Consider the following 24,082-nt stretch of genomic DNA (forward strand, 5'->3'; position numbering starts at 1 on the left):
GGCATAATCTACAAAAAAACTATTCCTAAACATCTTTTGTGATTTCTTCATTATTATCAGTTAGATCCTTGGTATTGTTACCTTACAACCAAAAATTCACAAAATTAGTGTTGGTAAGTTATAGGTGGAATAATGAGAGAGGGGGTGACTCAGTGCCTCTCAACTTTTAAATTTTGAACTCATTTTGTGCCTTAAACCAATAAACTATCAAACACTTACACTAACATCCCCTTTTGTAACTGATAACATTATTGATATGTTATGTATTCATATAATTTGTTGTAATGTAAAATGAAGTAACTGAAACGAACATCAAAACTCTTTAACACATAACACAATATTTTGGTCTTGCAATAAACCCTTGGTCAGAGACAAAAACTGTGGTGGGCATGGTACCTACAACTCATCTTTGCAATAATAAGGTACCATGTTAAGATATTACAATAATGTCATCTTCTAAATGCCCACGCCCTATTAAAATTGTACTATGCCCTATTAGGAGTATCAACAATCTTATTAAAGACTATTTAGTTAAGAGATTTAATCCCACTAATAAAGTGTTCACCCTATTCAAGGATTTACAATAAGTTCAAAACAAGAACTTCTAAATCCTATTAAAGATCACCTTGTTAAAGGATTTGGAAATCTCATTGAAAAACTTGTTAAGTATAAACAACAAGAGATTTGACATGTACTAGCCTTTCTCTTCTACTTGATAGGTCCTCTTTGCTCAGCATTATTTTCTCTGTCACTCAATAAATATTTGTATTGTTCCATTATTCCTCCTTAAAATAGCTAGTCATTGTTCAATAACCATGCAACTCTTGAATTACCTTCTTTGTCACTGTCTCTCTATACTTTTTCTTCTTCCTTCATTTCACTTACATCCCTTTTTTTGTTTCATGACCTAAGTAGGGCTTCTTAGTGCTTCCATAAACTATTTTTTGACTTTTTCCTTTAGCTTTGCTGAGAAGCCTTGCCGTTTTTGATAAGATAAGCTTTTAGGATTCTGATAACAATCCAATCTTTCTAATAGCTTTGCCAGTTCTCTTATAACACTTCCTAAGCTAATAGCATCATTATGTGCAACTTGGTCTTTTAATTTTTATCTAGCAATGACAACCTTCAAAATCTTTACCATAGGGTTCTAGGATTTTGTCAAGTTAACATTAGGAACTCAGATCTGCAATCACATTAATTGTAACTTCACTCTAATACTAATGTATGCAATCAAGGAAAGAGATTCCCAATATTTTCAAACCTTGTAGCTAGAGATAACCCTATGAAAATCATAATACCATAACAGTAATTGAACACCAAAAAATTAAAAAACAATTGGTCTCATTCAATTGGCATGCTTCATTACTAAAGACATAAACATTGTTCCTAGTATCACTACTTCGTCACCTTGCTTCATGACTACTTCATCTACTCTAGACAAGAACTACTAACCTACATATATAAGATCACCAACCACAAGTTGGCTTATACAATTGTCAATCCTTAAAATGAAGAAACGTGTTACAATATATAGGTCAAGACCCAAATCCATAAGAACTCCATCATATAAGGTTGATATGTCACGTGATTCTACATGGAGGTTCACCATAAGCATATTAGTCTCAAACAATGTGTCACCGATCATTAGGGATTGTGAAACATATTTGCAAGGTTAATATTTCCACCATTTTCACTAGAATAGGAAGAATAATATAAGATTGGACCAATCTTTAGATAACTTCATAAGTAAAGAATGAAATGATCTGCAAAGCTAAACATAGGATCCTTGTGATTTCTAGAACATGTCATAAGGATTGCAAAAACTAATGGGGAAACTAGAATACTCACTACCTAGAACACCAAAATTGACAGACAAGAACATGAACAAAAAGGATTTTTTTTTAGGTGATATAAGATTGTCAAATACCCAAGGATGCTCCTACCTTAGGATGTGAGACTTTGTGCTTATGATGTATCTATATAATCCATTAACTTATATGTAATTCTATATTATGGAAACCTTGAGATTTGTAATCTATGTTTGAGTTGTATTTATATGTATGCATTGCAATACTTCCACATTGTTATCATTGTTATTGTCTAAATGTTTAAAGGAAAAAATTATTTTATAAAGTTAGTAGCATTTTTTAGGTTAATTTCTTTTGGGTATCTTGGTCATTCATTACATGTGGTCCATGATGAGCATAAAAATACTTATTCTTTGACAAAGGATGGAGTTCAAACCCATCTTAAGTTAATTAGGATAGATAAGATAAGATAGGATAAGATAAGGTAAATTTATTAATGTCCAACAAGAGACTAACGAGAGTCTAAAAGACTAGAAATAGTACAAAGGGTAAATGCCAGCAAAGGGAGCACCAAACGATGTCCACAGAAAGAACATGAAAGAAAAAAAAACAAAAGAACCAAGAAAAAGGAATAACAACAACTAAGAACTCCTCAAAGGCGAGAAGTAGTCCAAAATGGAAAGATGGACATTAGGGATGTTGCTGAGTGTTATCTCTGCGAGTCTCACAAATCTGGTGTGAACTGAGATAGTGCATAGAGGCCACTTCAATCCTCAAGTAGGAATTGTAGGATTGAAGAAAGAGGTGATAAGTTGTGTAGGGATCAATGTCGAGCAAGGTTGGAGTTGTATAGTGTGCTCGCGAAGCTGCATGGTCTCCTGAAGATAGAGCGCAAGACAATGTTGGTCAATATATCTGAAGAATGAGGGAAGAGACCAACACTCTCTAAACAAACAGTAGAATCTCCCTCGGATCTCATAGTAAATGGGACAACAAAAAATAAAGTGAGACTCGGTCTTGACCTCCCCGAGGTGACAAAGATGAAAAATCTTGTCCTCCCTACAAATCTAGTGATTAGTCTGAATACATAGTTGGTGAGAACCCACCCTAAAGATCCCAAGGAGATGCGAAGAGTGTGAGTCGAACAATGAGTGAGGTACTAGGGATGTAAGATGATCCCGTCTTGGATATCAAGAAAGTGCTCAGCATAAAAGGCCATGCACAAACGAAGGCCACCTAGGGAATTCCTCCAGGTCGTGATAACATAATGTCTGTAGATGTCAAGTCTAACATGCTCATTCAACTCTCGCTGAGGTGGAAGAAGATGAGTTGGAGTGTCCAAAGAAAACTGGAAGGGGGGAAGATGATCCAAACTAATACCAATCGAGCCCAAGAGAACACAGACTTGGGTGTACCAACAACAAGACCTGTGACCAGAGTCTGAACCCGCAACCTCCATAAAGGAATAATAAGCCAAGTAGGAACATATGTAACGATTGTCAGAGGAATCAGCTAAGCTCTGGAGCCACTGAAGGAGCCAAACTAAATCAAAGATGGTTCCCAATCTAAAAGGGTGAGCACCAAACTCAACTAGAACGATGTTATGTGGTGTGAACCAGTGACATCTGATAATGTGCCAAAGGAAAAGAGTTTGGACTCTCTCAATAGAGGCCCAATCAGACTCCAAGAGAGAGGGGCCCCAAACAGTAGAGCCATAGAGGATAGTCGGCTTGACCAAGGAGTCAAGAAGAGACATCTTAGTTGTGGTATCCTGGAAGTGATGTTGAAAGCACTATTGCTCAAGAATAGAAAGGGATCTGAGCCTCTAGTTGACTCTGGATTGCATGGCTGGTCTCAGGTTGAATTGAGGTCCAGAAAACTTATCCCCCAAGTAAGTATATGAAGATGCAATCTCGATCTCGGTACCCTGGAAGTAAAAATGGAGATGGGACATCATCAAACAATTGAAGAACATAACCCAAGTCTTGCCTAGATTTACAACTAGCTCATGTGTCACAGAAAGAGGCCAAGCCATCAAGGAGCCAAAGTCATCAAGGAGCCATTGAAGACCATCAGGAGAAGATGCTAGGAGAATCACATCATTAGCAAATAGGAGAATAGAGATCAATACCTGATGTAAATAACAACCATCGCCAATGAGCGAACAATCACAGAGAAAAGCCTCAAGCTCGTCGATTTAGATGTCGAAGAGAAGTGGGGAGAGAAGACAACCCTACTTCACCCCAATAGTGCTCTGGATAGGATCGGAGAAGCCCTGTGGGGTCCTGAATCTACCCTCAACGCGCTCGTACAACCTCATAATAGTTGTAATAAGAATCTATGATATCTTGATGTCCCTAAGACCCTGAAAGAGAGTTACCCAAGGAACGGAGTCGAAAGCTTTGTGGAAGTCAACAAAATAGCAATAAACTTTCGCCAAGCGATGGTGAGCTTCCTCAATAATGGTTTGCAAAGTCAAAATGTGATAAGTGGTCTGAAAATTTGAATGAAACCTAGCCTGACCTCTAGCTCGACAATGTCGCTAATCAAGCTCATTAGACAGGATATCATTCAACACAGTCACATAGAGTTTGGCTAAGGTATGCCCAACCATGATGGTCTTGTAGTTTCCAGGGTCAAAAGTTAGCCCAGATTTATGGATCGGATAATTAATATGTTGTGACAAAGAGTCAGGGAAGCCGACACAAACCACTCAATTAAAGAGCACTGTAAGAAAGGAACCCAAAACAAAGATACCCAACTTGAATAATTTAGCTTGAAATCCTTCCTCATCTGGAGTTCTGCTATTGTTCATAACTCTAACTACCTCACTAATGTGGGAGAAGAAGAAAAGGTGACAACCGGTGGGGTGGAGGATGAGATGGAGAAGTGGCTGGCCAGGAATATCATAGAGTGTGGAGGTGTGGGAGGCAAGGGAGTGAAGGTCCAGTGTAGAGGGAGGGGGTTGGTGAGGAAACATAGTGCGTGAAAAGAGCTTTGGGGACTAGAAGAACATGGCACAAAGAGACTTACACTATAGTAAAGTGAACTTCTGTTTCTTATGGTGAAGCAAGCGGTAGCAATCGAGCCTCAACTAAGATGAAGAGGAAGAAGTAGTGGGTGGAGCAGACTGAACAATGCGATGAAAGAATTTGCAGTCCTCATCGAACCACTAGTTCACAGGGCAAGACCTGCAAGTGGGGCGAGGGGTGAGCGAGGAGGTGCAGTGGGGAATGGAGAAAAGGGCGGACTCCCACAAGGCGGACGCAAGTGAGTGGAACATGGAGGTGACATCCTCAGAGTTGGGGAAGGGGTCTTGGGGGAGAAGTCATCAAGTCATCTAAGGTGATGGATAAAGAGCTTCATGTCACCATCGGAGAAGCAAAAAGAAGTACGAGCATGGGGGGAGGGAAGAGGGGGGCAAGAAGAAGCAGATAAGCAAGGAGGAGAAGATGTGAGGGGTCCCCGAAGGGTTATGTTAAGGAGGGCATGATCAGCTAGAGGAAGGCGAGAGATGGTAAAGTGGCAAATGAGAGGGATGAAGGAGTCAATAGAGAGAACATAGTCAACAATGCTAACACCACCACCATGTGGCCAACAAGTGAAGAGTTTGGAACTACGAAAGCAAGAGTAAATTGAAGATCACTAAATCAGAAGACTTACAAAGCTGTAACAAATTACGACCATACTGGTGAAGGGCCCTTGACAATCCTCGAAGAGCCAAAGAAAACACATAGAACCAAGATCAAAATAAGTCGTACACATGGGATCAGACATGTGATCATGGAGAGGAGGATGTAGGTCTCTAGTCCGCACGTTAAAGTCTCCCAAAATAATGATGTCCCCCATGGCAGAGAATCTAGTAATATGCTCAAGGAGGTCCTCATAGGGGTCCCCACCCTTAGTGCTATGAATTGCATAGAACGAAGATGCTAGCAGAAAGTAACAAACAGCGATATAGGTATCGTTATAGAGCAAGGTTTCTCGATCAATGTGAATCCACATGAATCTGGCATAGTTTTCGAAGTGAACTAAGGAAATTTTACTAAAAAGGTGGTCCTGAATAAGACAAGTCAGCCCACCAGAGCACCTAACTTCGTCTCTAAAAGAGGAGAGCCACTGATAGCCAGAAATACTAAGAAGAGGATGCATGGGGCACTTATGTGTCTCTGTAATAAAAAGAAGGTTGGCAGAACCAATAGCATCATTAAGTAAGCCAGGCATAGACCAGAGGATACCATTACCGTTCCAACAGTTGAGACACAAAGAGCCTATGCTCAACTACTACAAAGTTATATAGTAAAGCAAGAATATGTCTATTTGATCGAAGGAAGTTTCTATAAAGCACAAAGCACAAGCATATGTGTTTTTCTTTAATTCCAAAAGTTGATAAGGAGGGAGTAGAAGATATACCTAAGGAAGTTTCATATTTGTTGGATGATTTCCATGATATTATTTTTTATAATGCATCTAATGGATTTCTACTAGCAAGAAAAATCAATCATCATATGGACTTGATTCTTAGAGCTAGTTTGTCAAATAACGCATCCCATAGAATGACTTCAATATATACTAAAGAGCTTAAGAAGAAAGTACAATATTTTTAGCAGAAGGGGTTGATATGAGAAAGTTTAAATCCTTGTGATGTACCAATAGTTTTAGCGCCCACTAAAATGGAGAATGGAAGATGAGTAGATATTCTTGGGCTATCAATAAGATAACTATCAAGTATAGATTCTTGTTGCAAATTATGGATGACATTATGGAGTGTTTGAGTTGGTTTGAGTACTTCAAAGAGCTAGATCTAAAGAGTGGGTTGGATATCATGAAATCCATATTAGAAAAGAAGATGAATGGAAAAAATCTTTAAGACAAAGGAGGGATGGTATGAGTGGTTAGTCATGCCCCTTGGGCTAACTAATGCATTGAGCACATTCATGTTACTCATGAATGAGGTATTGAAAGAAATTTTAAATATGTTTGTTATTGTTTACTTATATGATATTTCGATCTTCAGTAAAACATTGGAAGAACATATAATGCATATTTGTAGGGTCTTTTATAATTTAATGGAAGAAAAGTTGTTGGTTAAGCTAAAGAAGTGTAGTTTTCTGGAGTTAGTGTATCTAAGATTTGTTGTCTCAATAGATGAAAAAGGCCCAAAGAAAATGAAGGCTATCCTTGAGTGGCTAACTTCAAGGAGTAATGTTGAGGTGAGATTCTTTTATGGTTTCACGATCTTTTATAGAAATTTTATCAAAAATTTCAATAGTATATGTAGACCACCCATTTAGATAATGAGGCGATAGAAAAGAGTTTAAGTGAACTATAGCACTAGAAAATAATTTTGATTTATTAGAGAAAAAAGTTATAGAAAAACTTATTCTGGAACTTCAAGATTTTAATAAGGCATTTCAGGTAGACTTTGATGCTAGTCGCAACACTATTGGAATTGTTTCGAGTCAAGAAGGTAAACCAATCATTAATTTTAGTGAGAAGTTTAATAATGCCTAAAGAAGTATTTTGTCTATGATCAGGAGTTTTATGCCATATTTAAGCATTAACGAAGTGGAGACATTATCTTTCTCCTAAAGAGTCTATTTTGTTTACTAATCATCAAGCTCTTGGTATTTAAATAGCTAAGGAAAGATGAATCAAAGGAGTTTAAAATGTTTTGAGCTTTTTCAAATTTACACTTTTGTTTTAAAGAACATTACTGGAAAGTCTAATAGGGTCCCAGATGCCCTAAGAAAGAGGTATAATTTATTGAAAAATACACAAATTGAAGTTGTTGGGTTCAAGGAACTTGGTAGTTTGTACCCTTAGGATCTTGACTTTGGCAAGTCTTGGAGAACTTGTACAAGAACCTATTATTATGGACATGACTAGATGGTTGAATTTTATTATACAAGATGGAAACTTATTTGAAGAAATTTGATTCTACATTCCATAGAGTTCTATTAGATAGAACCTAATAAAAAAATGCATAGTGGAGGATTGGTCAAACACTTTGGTTGAGATAAACAATTACTCTAGTTAGTAAGCATTATTATTTGTCATAGTGTCAACAAGATGTTAAGATGTGTGTGCAAACTTATAGAATATGTTATATGGAAAAAGGAACAAAGTAGATTACATGATTGTATCATGTATTGCCTATACCAAAGAGGCCCTAGGAGGATATTAGCAAAGATTTTTTTTTGGTTTACCAAGGACTCAAAAAGGGCATGATTATTTTTTTGTGGTAGTAGACATGTTCTCAAAGATAAAACACTTTATTCCTTGATAAAAGACTAATAATGTTGTTTATGTAGCAGAATTTATTTTTTCATGGAAGTGGTGAGACTATATGATCTACTCAAAAGAATAGTTTCATATCAAGACACTAAGTTTGTTGGGTACTTTTGGAGGATATTATGGACAAAGATAAAGATAGATTTTAAGTTTAGATCAACACACCATGCACAAAATGGTGGAAAAATAAGATTGGTGAATAGGAGTCTGGAAAAAATTTTGTGATGCTCAATAGGAGATAAACAGAACGGATGAGATTTTTTTTACCACTAGTAGAATTGCATACAATAATTTTTTCAATAGGAGCACCGATAAATTAAAATTCCAAATTGTATATGTTAGTATTTCTAGAAATTATTTTAAGGAAGTTGGACAAAGGAGAAAAGAGTAGTACCAAAATTGAAGACATAGCAAAACACTCAACAATTTGCTTGAAGAGTTGAGAAAGCATTTTAATAAAATGAATAGTTAGTAAAGGCTAAGGCATATCAAAAAATGAGTTATAAAGAAATTTAGATTAGAGATGGATTCAAGGTTCATTTGAGGAAGAAGATATATCCGTTTAGAACATACAATAAGTAAAAGATGAAGAAGCTTGGAACATGCAAAATATCGAACAAGTGTGATTCAAGAAATACTTATGAAGTAGAGTTGCCTAGTGAATTCAATATTTCACCAATGTTTAATATTTTAGATTTTCTATAATATTTTGAAGGAAGTGTGGCAGATGACACAACAGAAGCATAGTGGAATACTTCAAAATCTAATTTAGCTATAGAAATAATAGAAGATATATTGAGTAGTTATAGTTGTACAAGCACAACAAATAGAACATTGAAGAGTACTTGGTCAAATAGAAATGAAGACCTATCAAAGATTCATCCTACCTATCAAAGGAAGAGGTTGATTGCCTCGATTTTCCTCTAAACACTTGAGATGTGACAAGGTTGCTTGTCAAATTACCCTAGGTGTTCGATGTAGAATAATCTAGGGTGTAAGGGGAGATCTTGCATCACCCAAAAATATTGTCTACTTTTTCAATAAGGGCTATCTTTATGCAGAGTTTCTATTTTTTGACAAATTTTCTATCTTTAGTAATAAAAAAATATTGGAGCACAAATGGTTCCAATTGCTTCCATATAGGCTCACTTTGGTTATATAAGTCTACTAGTAAATTTTCATTACAAGATCAATTTTGGTTTCGCAAATATTGAAATTATGGTTTTGGCATAGTGGTACAAAAACTTTGAACTATTTTTTGAAGGCCATAGAGGCTCCAACGAAGGGGCCAACTTTGATCTTTCAGCACTTTTCTAGCATAGGTTGTAGAATGCTTCGAGAGGTTTTTGAAACGGGGTTATAGTTGATAATCATGTCAACATTTCACAAGTAATGGCCTTTGAAAGTTTTGTTGGTTTGGGAGAAAAATAAAATAAAATATAAAATTACTTTAAACACACTAATTTGAGTTCCAAAACTATTTGGGAGAATATTCTTGGTTTATTCCAATGTAGGAAAAAACTAATATAAGGATGGTTGGCCTCAAAAGGGGGGTTACAGTTCCTAGAACTTTCTAAGATGATGAAACTTCCCAATATAAAGAGCACAAATGGTTTATATAGGGTAGTTTTGATGGTGCATATGGTGCTCTAGCTTGCAGATTATTTTAATGAAGATTCTCATGGTTATAACATATTAATTTTCTAAATATTTTTAATATCATTTCATTGAAGATAATAGAAACTAAGTGTTTATGTTCTTGTAATTTTTGTTCTTGCACTTTTCTATTTATTTTGTTGTTGTCTTGCATGTGCTTGGGTTAACAAGGGGAGCACACTTCATCACTAGTTGATGTTGAAATAGGTGAAGCATTTCATTGGAGGTAGTCGTAGGGGAAAATTGTTTAACCAATATGTAATGTGAAAGGACGTCAAGAAACCACATCCATCTATGCCTTTGTTACTTTTTCAATATATTTTATTCATCCTCATATAATGATGGAAAATATCATTTATCATAGTCACTTCAGGAAATTTAGATGTGAAACATTTGGATTACAAGCAATTATTATGTATGCATATAATATAGAAGTAGAATAAGTTTTAGCCATCCATGTCTTTTCTACATAGTTTATTGAATTTTGAATTTGTTGATGGTAGATACACTAGAGTCCATGAATATCATTTCATTCTGCTAAATCATTTTATGCACAAAAATTTAGAGTATTTTACTTACTAGGATTAAGAACCACGAGAAGAAACATAGCAACTAGGTTCTTTGCCAAGAGCTTATATTGTTAATTTCCAAGCACTTAAGGGCAAGGGCTATAGAAACCCCAATTAAGAAAACCTTGGCTCTAGAGGTGGAAGGGAAGGAGAAATTGTAAAAGGTTTGAGAGGGGGTAGGAAATTGATTATGAGGACAGTGTTGAGGAAACTCCCAAACCCCAATTAAGAAAACCTTGGCTCTAGAGGTGGAAGGGAAGGAGAAATTGTGAAAGGTTTGAGAGGGGCTAGGAAATTGATTATGAGGACAGTGTTGAGGAAACTCCCATTCGTCTAGGTAAAAAAGGATCAAAACCTCCCCAAAGAAGAGAATAGTTAGCGCTCCTAACACTATTGTGTTCAAGGATGGTGAGGGAATGTAGACAATGGACATTTCCCCTTCCTTATTTGTAGGCATGAAGAAATCTCTAAGTTTAACATTTGTCACCTCTAATGTTGGAAATACTACTGAAAAGGAGAAAAGTAACACCAAAGATGATAAGGAAGGGTTTGGTGAGCCTAATCCCTTAGAAACGAAGAGGAAGATTGGCACAAAGAAGAATGTTGGAAAAACCAATAAGGGTGAACATATTGAGGTGGGTTTTACTACTTTGTTCACTATAAATTCCAGAGCTAGTATTAAGGATACAAAGGTCTCCATTGTTTCTTATATTGGCAGAGCTTTTCATGAGGATGTCCATATATTTTTGGGTGGTGATCAGTTCGTTACGAGTGGGGATAATATTAAGGTAAATATTTAAGGAAGTTGAATAGTACAAAAAATGATGTTTGTTAAAGATGGTACCCTAGAATTTCATAGGACAAATGGTTCTTCCATGAATTTAAAAACATCAAAACCAAACAAAGGGATTTCTCCAACAAACTAGAATTTTCAAAGAAGCTTGGAATGCGAAAGAACACTACCTTCTCTAACAATGCTAAAGACCTTACCAAAGCGGTGAATAGTACTGAAGCAATGACTGTGGAAATCGATAAGACATTTGCAGACATAGATATTAGAATTTCAAGAATGGAGTCCTCCCTAAAGAAAATTGGTGAGTAGAACTTTGACATTCTCAAGGCTTCTACTCAGCACATAAAAATCCTTGTCGAGAAGCTTGAGCGGATAAATCAGAAAAAGGTTGTTGGCTTGAAGAGATTTCTAGTCCAAGGAAGAGGACCAGTGCTAGCACGAGGAAAAAAGCACTCAGGATTAATAAAGACATTGACAACCTTAAGAGTGTTGCTACAAGGATGGATCATCTGCAGCTGGAAGCTACTGATATTCTCAAAAACTTTGTTTGGCTTATTTTCTGCTAGTTTTTTGTGTTTGGTTGTTGTTGGTCTTTGTTTGATTTTGTATTGTGCTCGCTTTTTCTCTACTTATGCAATCATTTCTCATGGGTGGTTGCGGGTCACTTTTGTTTTTGCCTTGATGCTTATCTAATTGTAATAATATTGCAAAGGGTTTTGATCCCTTGAAAATTTATTTTTATCTTAATTAGAAACTTTGAAGTGGATATCATTTTTCAATGAAAAATGTTCCCGTTCTCACAAGAGGGGATTAAATCTCTTACACTACCCCTTTATTTAGCATTTTTTTTTACCAACAAAAGAGAGTAGCGTTGGACTATTGGTGCACTAACATGAAATATTTCTCCGTTTTCATCTACCATATATTCTCAACTTCATTTGTTGGATTATTTATTTTCCTTTCACTTTACTACATGATTTTTTTGTCTGTGGCGACACGCTAGCATATTTATAAGGAATGTCTATGTGGTGTCATAAATTGTAACCCCTTACAATTCCACTCTTTTTGGATTATTGATTTATTTTTACTTCTCTTGTGTAATTTCATGCTTATGTGGGCTATTACATGTGACTATTGTCAAATATTCATATTGGCATCATACACCCTGTTCACTCCTTGCCAATTTTTTAAGCCCCTATTTGATAGGTCTATGACACCTACTTGAGTCTATGGTTCCCTAATTCAATCTATGGTGTCTATTCAAAACAATGATGCCTTTTATTGGTGACCCGCCAAATTTCCCCAAAGTTTTGGCTACTGGTATTGTTCAATTTCTCATTTGTAAATTTGGTCTCAAATTTCGTAAATGAACATTAGATGTTGACCTAAATCATAAAATGCTTTTAGAACCTTGTATAATAGCATCTTTCCTAATTCTTTTTCATCTATCTACATCAATCATTATCTTATAGAAAGCATTATTAAGTCCTCCAAATGTAAGCATTATGAAGTAGCAAGCAACAATCTTTAGGCAAATGTGTTTTTACGATTAATCGTGTCTTTTCATGTAAAATAATTGCATAAACCTTGAGGGCCCTATCCAAAGAGTGTCACATCACCATTATCATTAAGAAAATTTTATATTTTGAAATTCACCGTTGTATTTTAAATTTAGTGTCTTCCCTACAAGGACAAACACTCCGTTTTCTAATCAATATTGGTAGCATAGAGATTAATACAAACTTAAAGTTTACTAAGTTAATACTCTATAGATATTAAAAATATTTTCTTTTAGTGTACGATTCATATCTAGTGGATTTTGATTAGAGATTCATGAAGTGTAGACTAAGATAAGCAAATCTAGACTTTGGAGGATCAAAAACCCTAGTCACTATCAATTAGCAACAACAACGAACACTTATTTTCTAACCTACAAGCATCTTGATCCAAATTCCATTCAAAAAAAATCCATAGACATAGATCGACACTTTGAATCTCAAATTATACACACACGTTCCTTTCTAAATCATCTTTCTACATCTATCCTTAGAACTTGGATATCTATTTTGTAGCTAATAGCTTATATTATTTTTGTCAAAGTTTCATCTTAACACCTATTATGCCCTACATAACATACACCAAATTTTCACTTCCTTAGCTTGAGGGACCCCTCTACTTTGCATTTTTTGGGTTTGTGTTTTCCTCTCATTTTCTTCTTTCTTCATAACATTGTTTTTGTAGCCTCTAACGAAATGTCCCACAACACTTGTCCTCTTTTGAAACGCATTGTGCTACATCCCTACTTCAAATTAGGTTGGCCATCTACATTTGCATTAGACATCATCATCCTCATCCCACCCGAAGTTTCCTGCAGCTTACTATTTCTCCTCATTTTGAAACCATGTTTCCTACACATTGAACTATTATGTGTTCACATACCTCAGTTATAGTGTACATATCTCTGTTGGTGTAATCAAATATTCACTAATTACACTTAATCTTAGGATAATGCATTGTATAGTAGTTTATCATTGAGACACCTAGGAGTTTGCACCTCAATTAAGCACATGATGTAGGAGAATTCCACTCTACGTGGTCAATAGTTGTTATCTCAACCCACCTTTAGTGCACATATCACAATATCATCCTCATCATTGCACATACTTCATTCAACAATGGAGGATGGTCCACCTTTGGCCCTTTGGTGGACATGTGATTGCACCTTGTGTAAGTGGTAGCTTATCTTCTTCTTATCGTTGTCTCTTGTCGGCTTTCCTATATAAGAAGGCCTATTATGTACATCTTAATCATGTCCACGAATGTTTGTGTAATCTTTCGAAGCCCATAATCAATTTTATCATTCTTGCAACTTAACACAATTGTCGTGCCAATTTCTTGTGGAAGTTATCTTGTTCTTTCATTTGATCCTAGGGATATTATAGAATCAACTAAAACTCTAACATGGTACCAAAGCAATTCTAACATGATATCAATGCAATTATACCATGGTATCAAAGCTCTCAAGGTGTGAAGACAACTTCTCAAGAAGTACAATCTAGGCTTGATTCAGTTACAAATGCAAAATTTAGCAATTTGGACATCATTTTATCATTTATTTAGAGGAAACTTTGTGTTTTGTATTTTGTGATTTTCTATTGCACGTGCAAATTGGAGCTTGTTGGTGCAAATCAAAGTTTGGCATCATATAGAAGTCCAAAAACTCCTAAATCGATTTTTTTACATCCAAATCAGACATCTGAGGCCAAATCTAGAGCTATTTGAATCCTAGAGGTGCGCTAATGCTGATTTAGAAAAAAAGAATTTCGGAGGTAAATTTTCAAATAGCAATATTTCACTCATCTAGGCTCTTTTATTCAAGTCATTTTTTTTGTGGGAGGCCAAATTCCATGATCTACATAGTGGTGCAGTGATTTTGGTTATGTCTGAGTTTTTTCTTTAAAAAACACAAATCACGATTTTTGCAACTTTCAAGGCCTTGTTTGGGCTCATGTGAACTCTTTTTCATGTGCAATTTTTTTTTGAAGTGCATAATTTTTCTGTATTTTCCAGATATGATATTGATTTTCAATTTTTGTAATCAAAAATTGTACTTCCCAAATTTGGCTTAGTTTTGCAACTGTAATTTGCATAGGCCTTTGTTTGGTTCTTTGCATGGTGATCTAAGTCTACCATAGCCTAATTGTGGGGTATAATCATTTGTGATCTCAATTTTTAATATGAGAAGTGTATTATTGATATAATCGTGGGTTCTGAAACACATCCTGCAGTAATACTTTAGACTAAAGATAATCATGAGTCATGGGCAAAAGGAATAATCACACATTGTAGATGGCTTAACCTCTTAACTCATCTGTATGGACTCATTTCCAAACCAAAGTCACATGGGAGGAAATATGTTTAGGAAGAAAAGAATGCTCATATTATAAATTTGATTTGTAGTATCATCAATTGGTGTCTCTTTAATGACATCTACCCCAAATTGAGGGGCATTTAGTGTCCACACATAGTTTGGACAATTATTTGGAAGACCTTTGGAGATCCACATGTTCCTCCTTTCCTAAATGATCCTGCTTCAAATTGCCTCATTCCAATTGATGATGCAAATAATATTCCCTATGATGAGGATACCTCGGAGGAGATTGAAGAATTTGCATATATTCATAGAAAGGATGACCTAGTGACTCCTCATGCAGCTCTTACATTTCCAATTGAGATCACACATTCATCTCTTATTTCCAAAGAGTCATTACAAGAGATATATATATATTTGTCTCCCTGATTGGGATTCCTATTTGCCAGAGATTAGTTCATTATTTGTGGAGTCTCACATTTCAAATTTGGGAGACATATTTGAGGCGATTTTTCTACTCTTTGATGATAGCATCGTAGTTGGAGATACTTCTTCACCTTCTTTGGAGATTGAATTTCCCAACACTTCAACTTCACTTGGTTTGTCACATCTCATAGGTCAACTTGGTGTGATGGAATCTTTGAGCTTAGAGACACCTATTCAGTCTTCAAAGATGCATACATGGAGACCTTCCTCATTCTTCCATTTTCACATGGATTGGCTTCTTCATAATTTGACGTATTTATTTCTTCCTAATGAGAGACATGTTACTTCTAAGCATTGGATTCTCTTTTGTTTGCAACTACACTTCATCAACATTGGAGCTTATTTATCATGAGGGGGCATATCATGTCTCCTATCATCCTTCCTTTGGGGGAACCATTCTTTGTATATACATGAATGTATTTCTTGGGTGGTCTTGAGTACTCCATCCATCCATGTATTGTGTATTGTCCTCTCTTTTTGAAGGAAGGTTTTTCTCGTGAGGTTCTCTCTTTTGTTTCTTTACGAGAGATTGCATCTCATGTATTGCATTGCATATTGTACAAAGATACCTAGAATGGCCTAGTAGTCGGGACCCATCTTACATCGTGAGTTTAAGTGCATTCCCCTTAGTTGCACTTACAAGGGAGTGTTGGTGTAATTAAATATTCACTAATTACACTTGCTTAAGCTTACTTAGGATAATGCATTGCATAGTAGTGTACCATTGAGACACCTAGGAATTTACACCTCAACTAAATACATGGTGTAGGAGAACTCCGCTCTAGGTAGTCATAGTTATCTCAATCCACCTTTAGTGCACATATCGCATTATCATCCTCGTCATTGCACATACTTCATTGCATAATGGAGGATGATCCACCTTTGGTGCACATGTAAATCACAAGGTGGACATTCCTTGTAGTGGAAAGGTGACAAGGTGGAATCACGTGTCATGGTGGAGATTCATGTACATGATTAAAATGTACATAATATGCCTCAAATAGAAAAATATTCATGTATTCATGAAATAATGACTTGGATAATTTCTAAGTTTTATTTTTTAATTTGTCAACAATGAATTCATAGGTTTAGGAAATACTCGCACAGATTAGTTCTGAGCAGTGGAGCAGTGGGGCTCTACAACCTACATAAAATGCTTACCACCCTTGGCCTCGCAAACAATCAAAGGAATTAACAAGGAATACTACACGCCTTCATCCAACACTTTCTACTAATACAACCTAAACATGAATGATGATTTTATTTTATACGATTCTACTTTTAGTTTACCATCCTACTAAAGGCCATCGGGATTGTTGTTTTAGAGACTCGCGTTTTCAGGTCATCGACATTGTAATTAAAGGAATTATCAAAATCTAGGAAGAGTAACCTTATAAAATATTATATAAAAGACCCATCCTACTTTAAAATTTAATTAAATAATTTTCTACAATGAGGCCATGTTGACTAAGAGCGTTATGATTTATGGGGAATCTTGTTGCAAGCATAGCCCTGGCTATCGAGAGATACATGAGATTTAGTGGAACCCTCTATATGCCATCAAGATGGATATTTCAAAGTATTTCCACTTGGATTCCTCATTAGCCAACTAACAGAATTTCTACATTATCCAGGTATCTACCACTGGCTATTTATATGCAGCAGACTCTGCGATGATTGAGATGGTGACCTCAAGAGATGCAGATTAAAGATCATATCAAGTAGTTCAAGAAAATAAATACATCTGTTGTAATACTATATAATGATTCTCAAATAAGGGAATCAATCATCTTTTTGTCTACAACATTTTGCAAGCAATAAGAAAAAGATTAAGGATTAGCAGACAACTGCCGAATGCCCCAATGCATATAAATATACGCAATTTACCAATTTTGAATATGCTTGATTAGTAATCTATTGGAATTTCTGTACTGCGTCTTGTTTCTTTGTTTAAACTAGACAAGTACGAAGTTGCAAACTACAATTGACGATAGATTTTCAAGTGACAAGAAAATGGAGATGATTTATATCATTTACAAACTCTCCGGACAGATAGAGACGTGCTAACCTTATTAATCTTACAAATTATGAGCATGGACATCAGCACACTTCTTATGAGAAGTGTGACATTTTTAAATTTCCCATCAGCAAAGTTTAGAATAGTGTGTAACGTCTTTAGATGACAAATGGAAAGAAAAACCCGTCAATAATCATCACCTCTAGATATAACCTCTTTGCAGGTCGGCCGAAGCAGAATAGTATGTTCAAATTGTGCAACATAGCTTCCCTTTATATCACATAGAGGAGGATATGGCTGCAGATAGATAAAAAGGCATATGAACCACAATTATTGGTCAGTAGACAATGGGAAAATTGATGCTCAATAGAACAATATTCATGGGAAATAAAATTGATGTATTGTGAAAAAAAGATTAATACCAATATTCAAAAAAGATTGAAATTTTAATTAAAAAGTACTAAAGCATTTGCACTTTAAACTCCAAGTAAACTCGGCTAAATAGACATAATCTAAGTTAATGATTTATACAAGATGATATATTAAAGATCAGAAAAAAACTTCAGCACCAGCACCCAAAAAGCTCATTAAAACTTGCACCACCATAGAGGAATGTCCCGCCTTCAAAAGCTTCTCCCTTATACCATCACATCTCCACCCACAACTGAGAAACTAAACTACCTTATGTGAATAGCAACCACTAAAAATAGCAGAAAGGAATAAATCATAACATACAGAATGCAAGCAAGGATCCAAATGCCATTTTTACTTAAGAAACTTAAAAAGGCACTGAAATCTAGAAATTCCACAGAACCTAAGAAAATAACTCAATCTAAGAAAACGAGATTAAGCAAGTTATGTACAAACTTTGATAGCTCAATCAAAGTTAAGATTTTAGTACATCACATGCTGCAAATACATCATAAGCCTGAGTACCTTCTTGCAATCTTGTAAATCAAATGATCATAATAGCACTGTGCAACATCCTACTGCCATAATATAATATCATAGAATGAAGTAAATGACATTAAATAATGGAGTTCCCTAACTACTGCAAAAAGTACTGAAAACAATAAATATAAGAAAACTAATCTTTCAAAACATCTTAATACAAATAAAATATTTTTTAAACCGAGCTAAACCACACAAACCTGAACTATTCCTGCATCACATAAGCTCTTCAGTCCCATCAGATATTTTGTTTCCCCCAGGCGATCAAGATAACGCCGGCAGAAAGCTAACGTTGAGAAATTCTTATCTATTGTTGCAAGAAGTTGCTTTGCTCGGGGTAATCTTAAAGGAACATGCCCAGCATCAAAGTTTTTCATGTAGTGGCTGCATTCCAAGTCTTCCCTGACATACCCTTTTCCTGTTTAAAAAAAACATCATAAGCATTTTTTAAAATAGCAGAACTGTATCTTTGCATTTCTTTGTTAACATCAAAAAAGATGCATAGAGAATTGAACGGTATTGTCTTTTTTCTAGCCATAAGAAAATACTATCGCTGATTAATCACGCTGTATATTAAATACCTGTTGAACCAAAAGTTTCTATCGCAAAGAACTCTCCCTCCTCCATCTTTGTACCTTCTCCTCCTTTCACAATAGGAACAGACTTCCCAGCATGAATCTGATAAGGTCCAATGCTATGCCCATTCAAGTTCCGGATACTTTTAACTGACAAAAGCAAAGAAGAGAATCAGAACCACCCAAACATTGCTCCTCACTAGACCTGTGACTTCATTCCTATAACCTAAGTCACAAGGTTCGAGTTCAGGTTCGACAACTATGAAGTTCGGATGAAGTTCGACAAGGAAAAAAAATTGGAAAAAAATTCGACATCAAATTCGCCTTAAAATTTAAAAACATGTATAAATATATAATCTTCAATCCTAGATTCCTAGCTATAGGAACTTTGTGGAGACTGACAAAACATGGAATTTCTTCTTGTTGTCCATGGTATTGGTGAATATTTATGCTAAGTAGTGAATTAGTTTGCATAGTATTGAATATTTTTATATGTTTATGAGTTTCATGCAAGGAACTTTTCAGTTCAAACCTACAAAACAAAACAACTCTCCAATAATTATTTTAAATCATTCAATATTTATTTTAAATACATTACAACATAATATATCAAATAATCATTTCAAACTCTATAATACAAAATAAATAAATGTTAAATTCTATTTTAATTAACTACAAACAAAAATAATTTAATTAGACTTTACAAAGGAAAAAATAATTGTTTTAAATACAATATTAAATTTTGAACAAAATATATTAGATAATTCTTTTAGAAACGATAATGCGAAATAAATAAATATCAAATTCAATTTTAATTTATCAACAAACAAGAATATTTTTGTTAGACTTTGAAAAAGAAACAATAATATTTTAAATACAATATTAAATGCTAAAGGGAAAACAAAACTACTAAATTGTAATAGTTTAAAATATAAAATAAAAGTATAATAATTATTTTATTTTTCTCTATAATAAAGAGATTGAAAATAATAAAAGTAATGTAATAATAAATAAACCTATGAAAGATTATACTAATTTGTAAATAGAACTAAAACTAATAAATAAAATCATAAATATTAATGTCCAAATAAAAATACATATACATCAAATTCAACTTTTGAACAAACTAAAACTTATAAAATTAAAATAATCTAACAATAAATAAATAAAACACAAACAAACTATACCTAAGAACAAATAAAACAAACACAACTATTAAACTAAACCTAAAAAACAAAATAAAACAAATACAACTATTAAACATAGTAGGCTTGCCTAGTTGAAGGGAAGATTATTTGGCTGCGATGACGATTTCACAGCAGACTCACAACACCAACTATAGCATGGCGGCTGTTTTGAACAACAGTGGGCGTGGTGCAGAACAATGGAGGGTGATGGTGCAATGCAGAGTCCAGACTTACATGAAAACAGAACATGGCCCCCTAGATTTGCCCTAGTCATTGGTCAGAAACGATTTGCCCTAGCCATTGTTCATTAAATCACAGATTATTTTTACCCACTTTTATCCGTATGAATTTGAGGCAAATTTATACAAATTTATTTTAATTTTTATTGGTTCACCAAATTTTGAACCTGATGCCGAAAATTCAGCGAACCTTGTGACATAGCCTATAACTACACATAATAGTTAAAAATAATAATACTTCAAATTAGTTTGATATATGGGTTTTTATGCATGTTTCATACATAGATAAAAGTTTTTTTTTTAAAGGAACTTTATACTTTGGATGCTACTTTTCATCTTCCCATACAGAAGCACTCAAACTCAAAATCCTCCAGGGACCTTTTTTTTGAAATAGCATTTTATTTTTGTAGACAGTTTTAGAAAGAAAAAAAAAAATTATCTTCAAAATTTTAGTTTTGGAGTTTTGCCTGATGTTCATGTTAAAATATGAAATGATAGTCTTGAAGAAATAAACATTCTTGTAACAAAGATTAGCCTCTTGTTTCATGTATGATTAATGTTCTTCCATACCAGCTACAGCCTAACTCACCCAAATGACATAGTTTGAGCTTTTAACCAAAGTTGCATGGATATGGATACAGATGCAAATACGGATACGGTATTGGGTACGGATATGGCCATTTTTTTAAGACCACCAATATGGATACGGCTGGACACAACATTGATAAATAAAACATACACATATTTAACATAGTTTTTAAGTTATTATAGGAGATTTTCATTACTTCAAAAGCAATATTGACACTTATAAGTTAATTTTACACTCCACAATTTGTAAACATAGTAGAGTTGCATTAGAAGATAACTGAAAAAATGGGTTGCTGAAATAGAAAAACATTTTATTTGTCTTTCTCATTTGGTACAGGTTTTGCTTAAACCATTTTTTAAAAATTGTTTTAATAAAGCTTTTTTGAAATCAGATTTGGGAAGATTTACATCAAATCATTAAATAAATCAAATCCCATAGTATTTGGCATGGTTGGAAAATCAAGTTTTTTTAGGCAGACATGGGTACAATGTTTGACGTGTATCCAAGCAGCATCAGATACATTCCCAAATTGGATACGGAGATACGAGCGCCCAAGGAAGGACAGAGGAGTTTCTGGCAACTCTGCTTTTAACAGTTGCATCTACATTTTTATTCCAAATTGCACATCCACATAGATGATGCATAACAAGATTGTTACTGAATGATTTGTTCAACTATTAGTGCAGCTTTTGTTCAAATTCTAAAAATAGAAAACCATGAGATAAATTGGGAGACAAAGGGATCAAAGTAGGATTTTGAAACCTCTGTTAAATGAAAATACTAAAGTGAAAAGTTCTTAAAACATAGGTATTAAAAACTGTGTATTAAAGTTGCATAGTTTCTAAATTACTATTTCTTTCAATTAAATAACAAAATGTGTAAGTAATGCAGATTTTGAACTACCTTGTGCCACATGAAACTGATAAACGTCTTTAAAAAGTAAGAATTTATTAAGGCATACAAATCAGAAATTGGAATTTTTTAAATTAAAAAAATAATTGTTGAACTATGGGCTGCAATGCCTCCCAAGAACTATACGATTTTGCACCTCCTAATGCCCTAATTGCTTCATCTCTCCCAGGCCAATCGCTGTCCAAAATCTGCAGGATGTTTTTGTGAGGTCTCACCCCGACCCTTCGTAGCATAGTTGATACCTTATTATTTTTGATACTTATGACTCGATACGTCGAGACATTATCGGGTACTTGAACATGTTATGTTATTTCATGTTGTGTGATGTTACTTTCAGATATTTGATGTTCGTCATTTAATGTTTTATGTATATGTATGTTGATGAAATAAGTAAATGTAGGATTAACACTTTGATTAAGAGATTTTAATGGTTAAAAATTGAGTAGGATGAGAGAAACCCTGACTGATTTATAGATGTATGTTTTAATTTATGTGATTTCCTGAAATGTATATACTTATGTGCATGTGATTTTATGGGACTACTGATGTGTGCAATGAGTGTGCAGGATATTTTAGCCGAGAAACCCGACGGAGGAACGAAACTGATCCCTATGTGCCATTTGTGGGAACCTTGTTGTTCGTAACTTAATTGTATTGTAGGATGTATGAATGTATCTTTCCGTTTTCAGTAAATGTGAATGTTTTGTAACTGTGTTCTTTAGTGTCACTTGACACTCGTGAATTGTTTATGCTTTTCAGCGTGCTAGCTAGGGTTAACTGTGTAACCTTTGGACCTCAATCGGATTTAGTTAGTGTCTCTTTTTGCTAATTTGTTCTTAATCAAGTTTAGTTACTCTTAATCCGGATTAGTGCTTAATTTGCATTTTTGGAGTTGTTAGTTGGTCCTAATTTTTTTTCCTAACTTTTGTTTGGTTCCAAATCTTTTCCTAAGGCTTTAAAACATGAAATCTTTATACCCAAGGGGTATGGGTATGGGTTAGAGGTAATTTCCACCCCCTAAGCCCCTTTTATTGACTTTTGAGGTCACTCAAAAAGTCTATTTTTGCCTTTGTGCGAAAATTGAAAGTAGTTACCATGAGTTGCATGACCTCAACTCCACTTAGTGGTTAACCTTAGGATTGGTTGAGTTAGAAACTTCTAGATTTGTAGGTGAGTGGGTGAAGTTATTGCCTTTTTTGGTGGTTGAATTTTGGATCTTATTTAGAGGCCCTTTTTGGGGTAGTTTGGTTGTTACTCAATCTCTACTTTTAGAGAGGAGTCTTGGAAGATTGAAGGAAGGGAAAGCTCTTCTCAATTTGTTCATTTGCCATTACCTCTTTGTGAAGGTAGGAGTTCTTCATCTCCCTTGTTCAGATTCTTCATGCTTGTTTCATGCTTATGCTATTGTGTTGTTATTTGGATGCTTGTATGTATGTTGGGTATGTTGGGAAGGATTGAAATCATGTTTCTTGAATGCTTTTCTTTCATGTTTAGGTTTGAATTTCGAAGTTTTCTTGTATGGGTGTTTTGGCATTACTCACCCTTGGATAGGGCAGAAGTGGCCAATTTCGGGAAAAGTCCTTTTAGTTGGACTCCAACAGTGTAGAGTCTCTTCTCAGGACGAGAAGAGGGAGAGAGGGTAGGGTGTTATGGGCCCCTACCTGTCAACACAAACCACGTATGAATTTTGGCATGTAAGAATGGAAGAACGGAAGTTCTTGATTTATAGCCCCGATTGGGCACCTGGTTTGGTGTTGTGTCTGACATCTCCTGTTGGAAAAATCCACCTTTCCCTAGTTTTGATTCATTGTGAATCCTGTTGTGAAAACCTAGTATGAATATGAATATTTGATTTTGTCTCTTGGTTATGCTTGTTTGTCACCCGATCAGATTTTGTTCTCTCCACGATCTTAACAATGTGTTGCAGATAATGACATGGATCCCTTGAAAGGATCATGAAGGAAATTTAATTTATTGTTGTAATTTTCGGGATTGGAATCCTATGAAAATTGTATTTAATAACTTTGTTGTAATGGCAACGACGCCGGGTTTTCTTCCTAGTTCTTTCCCGGCTGAGCCTTTGAATCAGGTTGCTAATAAAATAGTAGTTGAGTATTATTGCTTCTCATGAGATT

At 34.8% G+C, this 24,082-nt stretch overlaps 1 protein-coding gene across 1 annotated transcript in view; it reads right to left on the reverse strand.

Moving 5' to 3' along the window:
• Nucleotides 1–17,359: 17,359 nt before the first annotated feature.
• LOC149535196 (methionine aminopeptidase 2B-like) overlaps nt 17,360–24,082 on the reverse strand; it is a 108,402-nt gene continuing 101,679 nt past the window's right edge. Inside the window, exons 10-12 of the mRNA XM_089807154.1 lie at nt 19,027–19,170; nt 18,646–18,863; nt 17,360–17,791 (exon numbers count right to left, since the gene is read on the reverse strand). Of these exons, the coding sequence (XP_089663280.1) occupies nt 17,681–17,791; nt 18,646–18,863; nt 19,027–19,170 (473 nt within the window). The 3' untranslated portion in view covers nt 17,360–17,680. The remainder of the gene's footprint in view (nt 17,792–18,645; nt 18,864–19,026; nt 19,171–24,082) is intronic.

This window comes from Cupressus sempervirens, chromosome 10 (genome assembly GCF_028749045.1).
Source record: "Cupressus sempervirens isolate cs-2001-9-10 chromosome 10, ASM2874904v1, whole genome shotgun sequence".
Classification (NCBI taxonomy): domain Eukaryota; kingdom Viridiplantae; phylum Streptophyta; class Pinopsida; order Cupressales; family Cupressaceae; genus Cupressus; species Cupressus sempervirens.